Raw genomic sequence first — 17,502 nt, 5'->3', positions numbered from 1 at the left:
TGGTCTCACTTTTCTTTGTAGAACTGCATTAATGGAGCTACAATGGACACTTTACAAGTGATCTGATTTTTAAAGGCCCAACAACAGCACATCAGGTCTGGACTTTGACCAGGACACTGCAAAACTATGAATGAATTCCTTCTGAGCTATACAAACATGGACCTGGTCTCATGCTTTGGATCATTGTGCTGCAAAACCCAGCTGTGCTTGAGCTTGAACTCCTGTAGGTATTAAAGTTACTGCACTGCATATCTATCTATTACACTCCAGTTTTATAAAATTCATAATCAGGAGTCTTCACAAAACAAAGTTAACTTAGGGTTCTTAAATTATTTGTCCTTTATTTGTCATGTGCCACTTATTTCTGAATAAAAAAAAGCCATCTTCATGTAATTTAATGGTTAAGCAATGATTTGACAAACACAGCTGGTAGGGATGTAATCAGTTTTTTTCAATTTGATTACAAGAGCAGTATCTTGTGATTATTCAGGGTGGCTTTATTTTATGTCAGAGTTTTTTTGATTGTATAATGCAGTTTATTATGGGATACACACACAAAAGAAGAAATCAGGCAGACAAATTCTATGTTTCAGGTTTATATTAAACTAATCAAAATCAAAAGACCCAATCAAACCGGTGCCTATGACAGAATGAAAAGAAAAACCATGAAGATGTAAATTTAAAGTAATTTTTGTTTTGTTTTCAGACATTTTCTATTTCTTATCACAAGAAAGTAGAACGTTTAGTGTAAAATTCACAGCAGACACTCTGACTTTATTAAACGTATATACTTTTCAAGATAATTGAAGCAAACATTGTGAAGACATGTCCTCTGGTCGAGGATGAAAAATATTTTCTCGTTCTCCCCACTTCTCCTTTAAACATCCTAAACCTTGAGCCTCTGCATCATCACCTCTCTGCTGTTTCAGTTTAGTTTCACCCACTATCCCGAGCTCTTGGAGCCCAACCAAAATGCTATTTTCCATTCCCATAAAGCCTGATTTAACTGGTAAGGCTGCAGACATGACCACTTGAGCACAGATTTTCTCGGCAGTCCTGACCCTTCGACACACCACCTGTTCAGTAATAACAGCAGGGCAGAGGAGAGGCAAGCAGAGAGGATTTAGATGCATGACTGCTTCTGCAAACATGCACTGAATATTTAGAAGCGTAAACAGTAACGCTATTCCTTATTAGTTTTTTTTTACATCCAACTCAACAGGTGAATATGTATTTCCTGTTGAAAGACTGATACAAAAGAAAGAAGCACATACACACTTTTTTAAATCGGAGAGACACAAAGGCAGAAGCACTGACTGCAGTCACTGTGGTGCAAATAGTAATCACTTGATAACAGTAATTACTTGATTTTATCCTTTGCTGCACATGTTTTGTGTGACTTCTTTTTACTGACAGAAAACATTTTTCATTTCTGGAGGATTCATTTGTGCATGAAGAATAAGAGCAAGTGTTTATTAGTAATAGAAACACTGTTAAAGTTGAGAGCTTTATGAAACACCACAACCACACTTTTTCTGTACTTGTGCCAAACTTTTAACATCTGCTAAGAAATTGATTTCATATGGTTAATAGATTTGACCAGTTGTTACTCGAAAGTGATAAATACAAAAACCAAGTACAAACACAAAGATAACACCGTTTGACAGGCATGAAGAGCTTTTAGCTGAGAACTTGGCATTTCTTCTGTTTATCCATCTACAGTACTGTTGATCCCTCTATTGTTTGCCGAAGCTTTATCAGAAATGGTTTCAACTGAAGGGTGGTTGGGAAACTATTGTTAAAGAAGGCGGAGAGTAAAGGCTAAGTTGTGCCAAATTATATAAGAACTGGAATGAAAATCATTGGAAACGGGTCTTCTGGAGTGATGAATTCAAACTTTTTTTGTTTCAAATTTTCATGAGTATGTACAGAGGTGGTCGGAAGAAAAGGACAAGAGTGAGTATGTACAGTCATTCATGGTGTGGGGCTGCATTTCAGCCAGTGGTGTTGGAGATCTAGCCTCTGATCTCCCAGCACGATATCATAGCAAACCATGTAATAGACAGGCCGGTCCACCGTGTCCATTTCACGCTTCAGGCCTCTCCAAAGAGTGAAATGAACACACATGCACAAAATTTAGTACCAGCAGGGGGAGATACTATATTTAAAGCCAAGAGGTCGCTAGTAACTAGTAAAGTAAGGGATTACTATTGCAAAAAAGGTAATTAGATTACCGTTACTTTCCCGTAGGAACGCTGCGTTACTGCGTTACTAAAACCGTAATTTTTTTGCGAGAATGTCTCATGACAGTGACCTAAGCCAATGCACTGTCCATGACAACAGCTGTGTGCAGATCAACAATGGATCATATATGGAGTGTGGGAGAGAGTATGAGCGTGCAGCATTTAAAGCGTGGAAGTACTGACCTTACTTTGAGTGTGATTCCATAAAAAGTGACAAAAACATTAGTGTCCGTTGTGCGTGGGAAGAAAACTTATTTTTACAGCAACAAAAAACCCTAAGCAAGCACCGAGTGCGCAACGACTTAACGGGAAATTCACAGAGAAACTCGCGGATTCTTCAACTGACCGCGGCACACCTGCACCAGGGTAAACCTCCGCCTACGCACTCCTGCTTTACAGGTGAAAATAGAGCGAAAGGACCGCTAGTCTTTGACTTTATTTATTTTCTGCTGTGTTTTACTTGCATCTATTTGAAAGACTGAGTGTAAACACAAAAAATATTTTATTTTATGTGCTGGAATGTGCAGAAAATAGGTTTAAATGTTAAACTAATTTCTTCAAGTCAGAGAATGGTTCATATAATTTTATTTTTGCTTGATGCATAAAGTTAAAAGATTAAAACTGATAAAACAAGTTAAAAAAAGATACTTTTCCATTTGATTACATTTTGTATGATGGATTATGCAGAAAAAGTAGAATTGGGCTGAAAGATCTATGCTTTATCACCTCTTCAGGTTATAAATTGTGTTTTTAAAAAGTAACTAAGTAATTAATTACTTTTGAAAAAAGTAATCAGTAAAGTAACGGGATTACTTTTTTGGGGAAGTAATCAGTAATTAGCTACTGATTACTTTTTTCAAGTAACTTGACCAACACTGGTCGCTAGTGAGCAAGGAAGGTATGAAATACATTCCAGTGTCCTTCATCACTAGAGACAATTAAGCTAGGTGGCTAATATGTATTTAAATGTGTTAATAATGTCTGTTTAAACACTTTTATGTGATTAATTTCATGGTAGCCTGGAATAAAAATATCTCCCTCTGCTGGTACTGCAACTTGCATGCATGTCCATTTTACACTTTGGAGAGACTTGGTGTGTCTATTAGACAGTTTTGGATCTCCACCAAGTAGACAAAAGGTCATGTACCTAAATTTTGGGGAAAAATTCCCATCAGCCAATTCCCATATACTGGGTGAAGACGGATTCTTTATATAGTTGAGGCAAAGACAAGTGTACTTATAAACTAATGGTTCAATAACAAACCAATAGCTGCTCACTGACATAATATATTTTTTAACCTAAATTCCCATCTCTGTTATATATTTAAAGAAGTTTTTCCTTTACAGGTGGCAAAGAGATGCTATTTTAGTGTGTTATTGAAACTATCTTGAAGCCTTGGGGTTTCTATATTGAGAAAATTGGAAAAACGTGTGTAGTCTACATTCATATTATATTAACAGTCAAAAGAAGGTACTAAACTTGACACCAAATGTCAATATAACGCTGTTGGACTGAACGATGGAAAGAGACAGAGACATGTTGACGACTTTAAAATGTCTGATGAAGCCAGAGGCAATAAAAACCGCAGAAGCTACAGTAAGGTGCAACATAAGCAGTGCTGCAAAACCCTCTCTCTCTCTTTTACATGCACACGCACTCACTCACACACACGCACGCACACATGCACACACACACACACACACTGGCATGCATGAACAGGGAGGGCATTTATAGTGAATTAGCCAGCCAAGCTTATAGAGCAGCAGTGGCCTTTGGGGGACACTGGTAGTTTAGCAGCTATTCTCTCTGTGTCTCAACCATCTGGACACTGAGAGCAGGTGATAATGGATTTCTCTTGGTGTGTGTGCTTGTGGGAGTGTGTGTTAATGTGAACAGATGTAGATATCTGTTGTATTAAGTCTTCAAAGCTTACTCTGAGGGTAAAAGTCAGTACTTAGCAGCCAGGCTTTTGCACTTTACGTATGTGTGTGTGTGTGTGTGTGTGTGTGTGTGTGTGTGTGTGTGTGTGTGTGTGCTCGAGCCACATATAATCTATTATTGTGCAAACCCTGTAACAAAATAAAAAGAAGGCTCCTGCACCACAAAACTGCTGATTCCTAAGTGATTCCTAAATTCTGAACGCAGCTTTGAACTTGTGCATTTCACTGAGTTTTCATCATGAGAGCTTCACGGGATGCTCAGCAGTTTGTTTTTAGTGGTATGCTTGCAAAATAAACACATAAACTTAATAAACAGTAAATGAAAGAGTTGCATCACAGCATCTGATTCAGCAGCAGCACTTTCTCATTTTAAATTAATGAGTTTTCATCAGAGAAGTGGTATGCCGAACTGTCATGGGTCAACACCCTTACATGTTCTCAGATATGTGTGATGATGAGCTGTGGATGTATTCCAGAGGCTGTGGTAACACTTACAACTCTGTATTGACCTTCCAATTCACACCATCATACTCCATGGCCATCATGTGATTCGACTGTAAGAGTTTAATATGCCATTGATGTGTGAACACTTAGAGTGCCTACCATTCTCCACCAGTTATCAGATATAATAAATTATTTTCAATCACCCTCTAACATCTGTTTTCAATTATCAGGTTGTCTGAGTGTTATTTTTCCCTGGTTATTGTTTTAACTGCAGTGCACGGGACCATAACTTTGTCCCAAAAGATAGAGCTGTGTGTTAAAGCTGTAGCTACATGCTGTTGACATGGATGTATTAATTTAGAGCTTGCATTCACACATGAAACTTGTAAAAGTATTAGTCACTTTACACAGATTAATAGATAGTATATTTGCATGCTTGGTAGTGTAGATGTACCTCTGCCACGCTGCTAAGGCCGGTGTCGGGTTCAGAAGCTCGGACCTGCAGGGTGTGCAGGTTGTGACCACTCTCATAGTCGACGTTCCTGGTGAGGCTAAGCGCTCCGCTCTCCTGGTTGACGCTAAACAAATTCCCTGGATTAACCAGTAGCATGTATGAGAGACTCTTCTTCTGGAAGGAGACAGCATGGACAACTGCAACTCTGCATGGATGTGGACATAAACACACACAAAGCAAGAAATTTAAGCAACACTAGCAACAGTTTTCTTACCAGAAAGAGAAAATAAAAGGAAAAATAGACTTGAGTTCTCCAAGATTTTATGAAATCCTCTTCTTAGACCTCTATCGTCTGCTAATCAGATAAAATACTGTGTTAGTTTTAATGTGTGCACCACTTCACAGTCAGCTCCAAGTCATGTCTTAGCATGGCTTAGCAAAAATACTGCAGCCGCGGGGGAACTGTTAGCTAAGCCCCCTAAAAGTAGAAAATATTGAGAAATTTCCATAACTTTTGTAGTTCTTTAAATGTCATTACACATTGGTTGTGACATTTCCTTACCTACTTTAGCACTGTTGTTATTTTTATTGCTTGTATTCCTGTTTTTATCTGTGTAAAGCACTTTGAATTTCTTTGAATGAACTTGGTGTGCCTTGCCCAAAGTATAAACATGACCACAGGTCTGCAGAAAGCTGATCTGCATTTCTTTTTCCAAACAGACTTATAAAGTGAAGAGGAGCTGTGACGTGCTGGTCGAGCTCCAGTGCTGCGTTTAAAGTCTGCAGCCTTCATGGATTATTCTGAACTCAGACACCATTGCAACCCGATTAATCAATTTAACATAAACTAACACACACGTATGCACAGACGCACATACGGTCAGAGAACACGTGCATGTGAGGACATAAAAACAAATAAAAGGGACATAGTGGAAGAAGAGACACACAGAAACCACATGCAGAGATACACCCACAGACACACTGCTCACAGGGTGGCATGGATACTTGGATATTAATACAATGTGCTTTGCGCCAGCAGCCCTGAGGATTCACACACACACACTCTCCTTCATGTTTATCCAGACCTCGCTTTTAATAAATATTTGAATTTGCCACACTTTCAAATTCTCAGCCTCAGGCCACACTCATACATCTGGGTCCTCTTCAACCACCTCCACCCACCCCAGCCTTCTCTGCATCATCCCTCTATCCTTCATTTTCTTCTCTTCCCTCTCCTTCCTTCCTCTATCATCCCTTCATGCTCTCCACATCCCTCCACCCCTCCCTCCTCCTTCTTCTTCTTTCCTTTTGTCTCGCTCTACAGGGCTCATCTTTTCATGCATCACATGACATGCAAAGCAAGGGAGCAGGCACACACAGACAGACACACATATGCACAAAATGCCATTTTCACATTCTGTGTCTGAGGCAGTGGAATGCAAATCGTGTTTCTGTATATATGGAGTCAGAAATATAAACAGACACTTTTGTTAATAAAACCTACTCACAACAATAGTACCAGATGTAAGATTACAAGTACTTCTAATATGTCTCTCTGTGTATAACCCTGTCAGTAACATATACAAACATATAAATTAAAAGCACATAAAAGTGGTACCTTTTGGATCACTTCTAATGCAGTTGCTTGATACAAAGCAGCATAAGGCGCTGTATCAAAACTTGTACTAATGGATCATACAGGAATTATGCGCTTAGTATTTATTTTTATGTGTTAACTGCCAGGCATTTTGGTTTGTACACATCTGTACATCCATGCAAAGGGTGAACCCGTCATTGTCAATAGACCACACAATATGGCGTCTTCTGGTTTAACTGGTGTAACTGGTGGAGGCCTAAATGCTAAAAATAAGACTTCAGAAAAAATTTGTCGAGTAGAGAAGGATCTGTAACAAGGAATGATAAGAAAAAGAAAAACTTAACACTATCACTTTCACCTTTTACTTATTGAGGTTTATATTTCAAAAAGCATGCGTGTAGCAAAAAGCTTCTCTTAAGTTAACATCTTATACTGCAAATAAACATCCAATGCTATTCTTTGGGAGTTTCACTGTATGTATGCACAAGGCATATATTTCTAAAGAAACTTTCTGACTGGTAAACCTGTGAGACCTAATTGACTTGTGAAGGGCTGAAATGTATAATAGCAGTCTGGCAGTTTGGATGAAATGTCTCAGATGCCATCTTGCATTTTACAGGATTTAAAAGATTAGCTACTAAGATCTTGACGTATTACAGAACCTTTGAGTGTCTTGGAGTGTATACAACTTACTAAATGTGAAGCCCCAACAGCATAGCCAGGTGGTTATAATGTCGTAAGTGTTATTCACAGAGCATACACGCAAACAAGGGATAACAATCTGTCAGACTGCTGTAGGGACTCACGGTTGGCCAACGGGTATGTTCTCTGGTACATTCAGGCTGTACGTGGAGTTGGTGAACTGCGGTGGCCGATAGCCTGCAAGGATAGCAACAGTGGCTGGTGGCCCTTTACGACCATGTCCATCCACTGCCTGAACCCGAAGGAGGTACTCCTTACTGGGGGTCAAAGGTCGACCGGTTGTCCTGATCTCCCCAGAACGATGGTCCACCTCGAAGCACTCCTCATCACCTTTATAAAGAGAAAAGGAAACTCTGCCTTTAAAAACATTAATTTAAATATTAGATAGATAGATAGATAGATAGATAGATAGATAGATAGATAGATAGATAGATAGATAGATAGATAGATAGATAGATAGATAGATAGATAGATAGATAGATAGATAGATAGATAGATAGATAGATAGATAGATAGATAGATAGATAGATAGATAGATAGATAGATAGATAGATAGATAGTCGCCACAGCTGTCCAATTATAAAATTAAATAAGGCAATATGAAGCTAGAGGGATTCTCTGAGTATGTCTATTTCTGTGTGTGTTTGTGATTAACACTTTTTGAAGAGTCCCCACTGGAGAAGAGAAGGAAGAGGGAAGGGCGCAGTAGAAATGTGGAGACAATTTGACAAAAGAGAAAGAAAGCAGATATGGAAACTTTGAGAAGAGGAGGACAAGAAGAAGAAGAAAAGTACAGTTTAAAGTTTGCTTAGCCTCTCTGTCCACCATAATAACTGCCATCATCACCTCTTGGGCTGGTGCAGAGTCCAACAATTTCAGTAGCTTTCATCCTATATCCTATCTATTATTTATTTCTAAAATCCCTGAGAAAATCGTTGTTTCTCAGGTTCTTGCTCACTTGTTTGGCAATAATCTTTTTGAACAGTTTCAGTCTAGTTTCTGTCCCATTGATTCTCAAGAAAACAGCCTTTGCAAAATTCACCAATGACCTCCTGATAGCAGCAGGCTCTAGTCTATTAACCATTCCTCTTCTTTATTTCCATTACTATTTATGCAATTGCAGACTATCACACTATGTCCCATAATATCCTTCTTGACAGACTAGCCTCTACTGGAATTAATAAACCACCCTTAAACTGGTTTAATTTCCATTTTTAAATCCTATCCTGGTTCAGTCAACTTAAATATCTCAGCTGAAATTTTCATTTCCAGTTACTATCACTTGTTCTCCAGGGATCTGTTTTGGGGCCTCACCTATTTATCAACTGTCTATTTCCTTCTTTTGTAAAATTATCAGCATTTCAATTTCCATTGTTATGGTGATGACACCCAGCTCTACCTGTCAGCCAAACCTACCACCACTCTCCCAGCCACCTTCCTCCAGGAAATCAAATCCTGGTTTTTCTCATTGGCACCAAATCCAGAATGTCAAAAATTTTTCCTCCCGATTGACAACTCCTCAGTTTCTCCTTCCCCTCAGGTTAAGAGTCTGGGTGTCATCCTTGACAGCACACTTATTATGTCACTTGGTCCTCATACTGCCATCTTTGTAACATTAATACATAAAGACATTAATGTCTGTCTGTCACAACCAATAGTACTCCCATCTTTATTCACACCTTGGTTATGTCCTACATGGCTTCCTGTATATCTCTTTCCCTCATATCCATCCATAACTTTCAACTGGTCCAGAAGTAGTCACAGAGGTTTCTCCATTTATCACATCACATCTGTTGTTCAGCAGCTTTGTTAAATATCGTATTGATCTCAAGATTCTGCTCCTCACCTTTAAGGCAATCCATAACCTCCCTCTGCAGTACCTCTCTGAACTACTGCACGTTACACACCCATTCACATCCTCAGGGTTTCTTCTTCTCTTCTTCTTACTATGCCTTATGCCTGTTTGACTACCAAACAGTTGCTTCAGTTCCTCTGTTCCTCACCTCTGGAATTGCCTCCCATGAAACATCTGTAACACTGATTCTCTTCACTTTCAATTCCCATCTCAAAATGTACCTCTTTAAACTGTCATACTCTCTCTGCTGGCCTTCCACCTGTCATATGAATCCTCTGTTCTTAATTACTTTATATATTTTAAGCTTGTTTTACTGACTTGATTGATATTTTCTTGGTTCATTCTTGCACTGTTTTAAAACTCTTTTGTGTAAGGTGACCTTGAAGGTTTTGAAAGGTACCCATTACAAAATATGTTTTTATTATCATTATTATTATTGTTAAAAACAAAGATAGGCAAAGTAAGGTACCACTCACAAAGGCCTAGACAACATCCGCAACCCCTAGACAACTGCTAGTTACTAAAAAAATATTTATATTCCCCAATTGGTTGGTGAGTGGTTGGTGGCTGATGCCGAGGGAAAGTGGTTACAAAGAGGGTGTTACACCGAAACCCTTCCTGCCTGCTGCAGCCATCCATAGTTTGCATGGAAGATGTGTCTTGTCTGCATAAACGTGCTAACTAACCACAGAGCAATAGTGAAACTTGTGAAAAAAGTGTGACACACAACGAAACAACGAAACAAAGAGGCAAAGGCTGTATGTAATGAATAGAAAGAAGATGAAAGGTTAGGATGGGCGGATAAAAAAAGACATGAAGGGCAGAGAAGAATCCCCAGCTGTTGACTGGAGGGTTTTGAACCAGCAGCTGCATCCAACCCGTCAATCATCTTCTCTTGTTTTGACTGCTGAAGGAAGATTTGTCTGACACTTGTTTGTCAAAGTCTCACTAAATGAGTTCTGGTTTGCTTCTAAAGCTCCTACAGATTGCCTTTATTGTCTCACTTGAATAATAATCTCTTTTGAATTGAAATGAAATAAAACTGATTTAAAGTAAACATACTTATACTTTTAGGTTTCGTTCAGAGACAAGAAGATGCATATTGGTTTCTTGCCCCTGATTGGCATAGCATGAAGACTAGGCAAGAGGCCAGGGAACCAGCTGGCAAACCTGTCCAAAAACCGAATAACAGCACCTCTAAAAGCTCACCGACTGATGCTTTATAACTGCATCCAGTGACCTAAAATATCCAATGACATGTCCAACTGTTCTGGACAGACATGTAATATATGGTAGTTGGTACTATAGGAAGAAATATATTTTACTGTGGAATAACACTACTATGATTTTGTGGAACTTCTGAAAATAAAAACTGATATCTGTCAACCTCATCTACAGCTAGAGACTGCTATAGATTCTTAAGTTGTCGCTTTACAATGGAACCATTAAAATTTGAGATTTTCATTACAAATAAGTAGGATTTATGGTACCGCATTTGAGCCCCCTTGTGTAGGTATTTGACTATGCAGAGTGAAAGATTTTGGGTATACGGATGTGCTTGCGTGCACTTCAAAAAAACAGAAAACCCCAACAACAATGCTGACTGGTTGAAAGTTGGGCCTAAACAGGAAAGGGAGAGACAGCTGAGTTTATCAGCAACATAAAGAACACAGAAAGTGGTTGAAGTGGAAATTATTTTTGAAAGTTTCACTTTATAACTTAGGTCTTCTCCTTGGTTGTTTGGAGGACCAACTAAATATAAAAAAACATATTTTAAAAAATCTTGATGGTGACGCCTGACAGGAACTGGATCAGAACTTTGAAGATTTTCCATATCAAATACAAACACAAAAGGCTAAAAGTTTACAGTTTTATAAGAGTAGCATTCCTGATGATTAGATTGTTGTCTTATTCATTTAATTCTTTTTTAATCTAAGTTTAAATTAAAGTGAGTCTTGCAACTTGGTGTTGTTGTAAGTCTATAAAAACATGGCAGAAGGGAATGACAGTGATTTATGTCAGTTTTCTAAGAATATTTTGAGTATATTGAAGAATAACAGAAGATTTTGTAGATATAAAAAAGAACCATTTGTTTCAACTTTTATTTTTTTTATAGTACAGTGATGTCAGTGAGTGCACACTGTTTTTAAAAAGAGCCACAGAAACTGAAACTTTTACCGCATTTTTAAGCCACTAAAACAAAAACTGCACATTTAGGATGCTGTAACTGATTAAAATAACATTAATGCCCCTAATTGGCTTCACTCACTCTACGTGAATATCTTTTCACATTGGCATGATGTTAAAAAAACATTTTTAATATAAATTATTGGATTATTCATTCGTACACATGTAGTCACATTACGCCAAGGGGAAGTAAGAAGCTTTTAATAAGAAAGCATTAGAAATTAGCTCTCAAAATATCTCCCCTGTACTTTCCTCCCCCATTTTTTTTCACTTAAAAAAAAAAAAATCCACAGCCACCGGCGCCCATCCGCCCACCCTCTGACTCTCCCACTCGCTGCCTCTCCAGAGACTTCCCTATTATTCCTGAATCTGGGAGCGTTCTTTGCCCCAGGGAGCGATTAACAGCGCAGCTCCATCCCGTTCTTGAGCATTTCTTTCTCCCTCTTCCATTTGATGGTAATTGAAATTCAACAAGTCAAATTTTTATTTATAAATCACTCTTTTGAAAAAAACAGGTTTGTCACACAGAGCCTGGCAGAGCTGCAGCAGACCTAATTACAGATACAAGCGGGAGATAAGAGCAGGAACAAACACATGACAGGTTTTTAGAAAAACTGACTGAAAAAAGATGGAGGTTTGACTGTGGTAGGTAAAAAACACCCCAAAACAATGAAAAAAATACAAGGAGTTGGGCGACTGTTGATATTATAAAAGACGTGTTAATGCATTTGAAATGTATTTTTCATCTTTGAAGGGTTCTTAACATCTTAATAGTTCATTTTCAGCATATACAGTATGCTACATGGAAAATATTTATATAGTCATTATGCACAATACAGCAATTAAAATAAGAATTTAACCACTCACCTTCAAGTAGGAAGAACTGAGGTCGTCCTAGTGTCCCATCTCGTTGTCGTGCTGACAGTCGATACACTACGGAGCCTGGTGTTGCATCAGGACCAATAGCACCCAGGTAAGGTGAGGGAAACATCGCCCACTGCAGGTCAGCCTGACTAGGCATGCTCAGAGTTAACCTGCACAGGTACCAGTCATCACCTGGATAAGAGAGTAAACAAATATGACATTACTACATGTAACTGATTTTTTTTGATAGCTCTGAATAGCTACCATACAGGGATTAGGATTATGTAGCTGTCCTTCTGAAAGGCACGGTTGCATTTAGCCAACTTATTACTCCCCCATGTACCTGCTGCACTCTCACTTGAAAATAGTTCAATTGTTACAACACCATTAAGTTTGTGAATGTTACTTCTCTCATAAAATCAAGAAGGAGGTGAAACTTAAAATATAAGAGAATGGTTCTTGCTGGTATTTAAACTGATCTGTTTATTTATGTATTGTTAAATAACCCTATTCAAAACTACCTTTCACCCAATGACGGCTGGGATAGGTTCAAGCCCCTCATGACCCTGAACTGGATAAGAGATGGGATGGATAAATGAATGGATGGAAAGAAGCATTTTTCAACTGAATACTAATCTTTATTGAGCCCAAAGGAAAATTCATAACACTTCTATAACCAAAAAAGATAAATGTTTGAAAAATATCCTCAGAAGACAACAGAATCTGATTTAGTTACTTGGCCAGTACTGTACATACATTTGGTTTATGTTATGGCTTCTTATCCAGTATTAGTATTGGATAGTATTAGTATTAATTCAATGATGCAGTTCAATGTTGACAAATAACCACTCTTTTTTAGCCTTTGGTTTTAACCAACTGAAATATCTGACTGTTGAGCTACTAAGGTGACCAGTCAGTTTCTATATGTGTCTCTCAACCTGTTTTCAGACACAGGAAATCAAATAACTGCATATAAAATATTAATTATCCACAAAAATATGGACTGTAGTGTCCATGAAATGGCTTTGTATTAAGAGTATGCAGTATGTATTTACAAGATTACAAATCTAAAATCCACATTGTTAGTAACACATTAGCCATATAACTGCTAAACATCTGGTTTTAAATCAGGTCCATGTAAAATATGTCATAGAAATGCATTTGCTTTTAGAAATAATGACTCTTTGTACTATAATATACAGTACCAGTCAAAAGTTTCAATTGATATTGATTTAATAGATGATTTCTGTGCATCAGTGTTTTTATATGTTTTTATTTAAATGTTACCTAACAGTCTCCATGTGTTGGTGGTTGTCTGAGTGCTTCAACTGCATGGCTGCTATTGTTGTCTCAGCTTTGAAGTGACGAAGCTTGTTAGCTAAGCCAGCTGCACTCGTTCAGACAGTGGTTCAGCCAATGGGGACAAGGTGACATCGCTCAACTTCTGTCATTTTTTCCTCATCTCTCATCATCACCTTGCTGCTCCACAAGAGAACAGTGAAGGAGTGACAGGGAGGAAGAGAGAGAAGGAAGCAGTTCCTCCAAAATAAAACAACAGAACTTTCACAAGATCACAAAGTCACGCAGCAGGTGCTCCCATTCTCCCAGTCAAAAATACACACACATATACACACACACGCACACACGCATGCACGCACGCACATGTTTTTTCTCCATCCAAAAGTCAACTCTCTTTATATATTTTGTTGTGTCGTCTGGTTCTGAGGAGGCATTTGTTTGGTTTGAAGGTGCTTTGGCGCTAGCTGTTGTTTTGGCTCTTGTGTCGTTTTGCAACAGCAAAGGAGACAACAGCCTGAACAAGAGAGGAAACTTCACTTCAGAGAGACCAAAGAACGAAAAAAAAGAGATGAGGAGGTGGCAGAAGAGGAGGTGGAGGAGGGAAGGAGGTGAAGACACAATGGTGTCTACCTTTGTTTCTGTCTTCTCTGAAGGTCTGTCAACAAACTGAACATGAGAGGGAGAGGGAAAAAGAGGAGGACAGGAAAAAGGAGGCAAATGAGACAGGGACATGAAGGGAGACAAAGAAGTAATAATAGAAGAAGCAACAGGAAAACGGGAGAAATGAACAATGGGGTGAAGCCAAAATGGGGGAAAATAAGGCATAAAATGCAAAAAAATAAGAATAAAGAAGGAATATGGTGAGCATAGATGCAGAATGAATAAAAAAACAACGAGGAAAAAGAAAATGTGCTCCATCTTAGAGCTACCCATCAAATTCAAGTACACAAACACATACTATTACACTCAGTGTGACTGGCACTGTCAGGGGATCCCATTATCTCTGAATCTGCATCACCAAGAAATGTCCACAAATCAACAATATCCTCTATGTATTTAACTCTGTGGTTTGTGAATCGCATATTTTTAGCTTCAGTAATCCATTATTAGTTACCTGTACGTGAAAAAAAAAAACACTAACAGAAAGCTGTTGTTTCTATAATGATTAATATTCATTCTGTATATGCCAAAGAAAAATGAATGTCCTTTCAGAGAAGAACAACTTAATCTGAAAATAAAAATATATCCTATTCCAGGCCAAAGCATGCTGTGACTATGATAAACACCCATAAATAAAGTGGGAAAATGAGCAAAACGCTCACTAAAAAAAGTTAAGGAGATGAGGGTGAGGCGATAATGAGGACAAAATCTTCCAGCTTAGCGCTCCACTGTCCTCTCCCGCATTAGCCGGCCTTGAGTTTTTAGTCAATGCATAAAATCCAGAATAATCAAATCTATTTCTGTCTGTTGTTTTACATATGCTGTGCTGTGGGCCGTGCATGAAAGCCAAATGAAGTCTGTCCTATTATTATGATAAGCATCAACACGTTCAGATGCAGTGCCAGCGGTCAGCACATGTGTCAGCCTGGGCGAAAACTATAAAGCCAACCTTACTGTATGGAAATACAACTGCAGGGGGGGGGAGCGAAGTGGACACAATGCCTCCTTTGTACCTCCAGGCTGATAAAAGGTCACTGACACTAGAATAATGGCATTTGATATATGATATAATACGTAGTCTCTGCAGGGTTACACTACAGCTTGTTTATCTGTATTAGTGAGTGGAACACAAACAGCAGCCCCTCCTACATAAGTAACACTTTTTTTTGGAAATTTTACATTTTGTATATTATTTAGGAGTCTACACAGATAAAGCAAATGAAGAACTTACTGAACACTATGGGCATTAGAGAATGTCCCTGTTAGATTAAAAGAGTTTTGCATTATGGGCACAGTGTAATATATTTTGATGGTAGCCCAATCAGTGAAAACAAAGGGTCTCCAAACATCTTTGCTGCACACAAAGAACAGTGGACGAATCATCTGTCCAGCAGCCAAGACTATTACAGAATGTCATGACAAGGAGCTTAATAAGAGCTGGAAAATAATGCCAGAGACAAGAGGCAGGAGATGAGAATGTGGGACAAACAGAAAGAATTAGCTAAAGTGCTTCTGAGGGAATATATGCACGTGGAATACACGGCAGGCTTTTATAAAACCATGGTTTTGTAGATTCGACCTCCACAGCTGTTAAACCGGTATTTCATCTCAACATACATCCTAAAATGTAAAATCTTAATGTAGTTGCATTTCAAAAATGTGACTTAAAAATGTTGGACTGCCTTATTATTAACAAGTTGGATTGTGTGATGATTCAGTGACTGCAAACTGTACTTATCATAGTTCAGTTCCTCAGAGGATGGTCTGTCTTTCAAAAATGTTATTTCTATTGCAATGTTTCGGAGGGAAACACATTTGTGACCACATTATATTTGGCATAGACGATGGGTTGTATATGCGGCATATCACATGTCATTTCTTACATACATAAAGTATGTCTACTTTATGAGGCAGTACAGTGTTATTAAACCTTTTAGTCATTCTTTAGAGGTGCTCATAGCATTGGCTTAGGTTCGGGTGAAAGTTTTGGTTTGTTTTAATGAAATATACTTTCTAATGAATATTTACACAGTAACACAGACAGGAATCAGCATGTGATACCAGCCTCTGGTATGACGGTCTAGCTCTTTGTATCCCCTCCATCTACCCCAACTATCTCCTGCTGATTCCGATGCAGTTCATAATTATTGTGCTTTATTCATTATAAAATACTTCATATAGTACTGGGACTGGTCCACATCACACCGAAAGGAGTTACTTGGCCACAGAAACCTGTACAGTGAGACAAGTTAGGTTAGTTTGGAACTCTTATTGAGCCAGCAGAGCATTTTTAATGCATTAAGCACCTCAGCTCTCAGTGACCCTGCCTCTAACCTTCTGTTGTCTGCCACTTCATGACTGAGTTGCTGTGGCTCCTAAACAGTTTCACTTTCCAATGAATGCACTTAGAGTTGATATTGAAATGTCTAGAAAAGAAGAACACACAAACTACAAACTGATTTGTTGCCACAATTGATTCTTATTACAGTACAACCTAGACAATCAGTGAACTCTTTAAGTGTTTGCAAAGGCAGACTGCATTGCTAGATGCTTGATTTTATACACTTTGTCAATGAGACTGAAAACATCTGATGAGAGGTATGGCCCAATTCTTTTTGTACATATAACATTTAATATAGTGACCAATTACACTTCACCTGAATGTAATGGGAAAAACACTTCAATCATGTGAAACAAACAAACAAATGAACAAACATTCAAAAAATCCCTTTAATTTAATTTAGTTCTAGCACCATCCTCAGGACAAACCAGTAGCAAAATGACATCTATGTTGTTTTATGGTGCAGTGTAGCCATGAGCTACAATTACAACAATCCAATTAACTTGTCTTTTTTTTTTTTTTTTTTTTTACACTAAACTGTGGTTCTAAAAGAAAAGTATTCAGGAAATGTTGCAACAACTTGCTCTATCCTGCCAAACTATAGCAATGAGTTTAGTAAAGTGGAGAACTCGCTTATATAGCTTTAGTCCAGCCTTGCTAGCACCCAAATGTGCTGAACAGCTCCTTGATGCGAATCACTGAACTTGAGAAGTCAACGAACACAAGCATGCATGCAAGCATGCATATAAATATGCAGAGGAATGTCCGGCTCAGGGCAGGAGTGGGCCTGAAGCAAAGAAGAGGAGTGGAAAATGAGGACGAGTTAAGAACCTGAACACTGAGCAGTCATTCAGTGTTCACAACTGTTCATTTTCACAAAGGAATAGATGTGTTCTTTTCCTTAAACATGTCAAA

The 17,502-nt window shown here is 38.3% G+C and overlaps 1 protein-coding gene across 1 annotated transcript in view; it reads right to left on the bottom strand.

The window, feature by feature from the left end:
• Positions 1 to 17,502, bottom strand: part of si:dkey-22o22.2 (neural-cadherin) — a 140,070-nt gene that overhangs the window by 70,783 nt on the left and 51,785 nt on the right. The window contains exons 2-4 of the mRNA XM_087848380.1: positions 12,291 to 12,479; positions 7,486 to 7,711; positions 5,083 to 5,287 (exon numbers count right to left, since the gene is read on the bottom strand). Coding sequence (XP_087704506.1) covers positions 5,083 to 5,287; positions 7,486 to 7,711; positions 12,291 to 12,479 — 620 coding nt within the window. The remainder of the gene's footprint in view (positions 1 to 5,082; positions 5,288 to 7,485; positions 7,712 to 12,290; positions 12,480 to 17,502) is intronic.

This window comes from Neolamprologus brichardi, chromosome 11, assembly GCF_056152115.1.
Source record: "Neolamprologus brichardi isolate AB-2024 chromosome 11, ASM5615211v1, whole genome shotgun sequence".
Classification (NCBI taxonomy): domain Eukaryota; kingdom Metazoa; phylum Chordata; class Actinopteri; order Cichliformes; family Cichlidae; genus Neolamprologus; species Neolamprologus brichardi.
The sequence above is the reverse complement of the archived record's forward strand: the minus strand, read 5'-3'. Positions and strand labels throughout refer to the sequence as shown.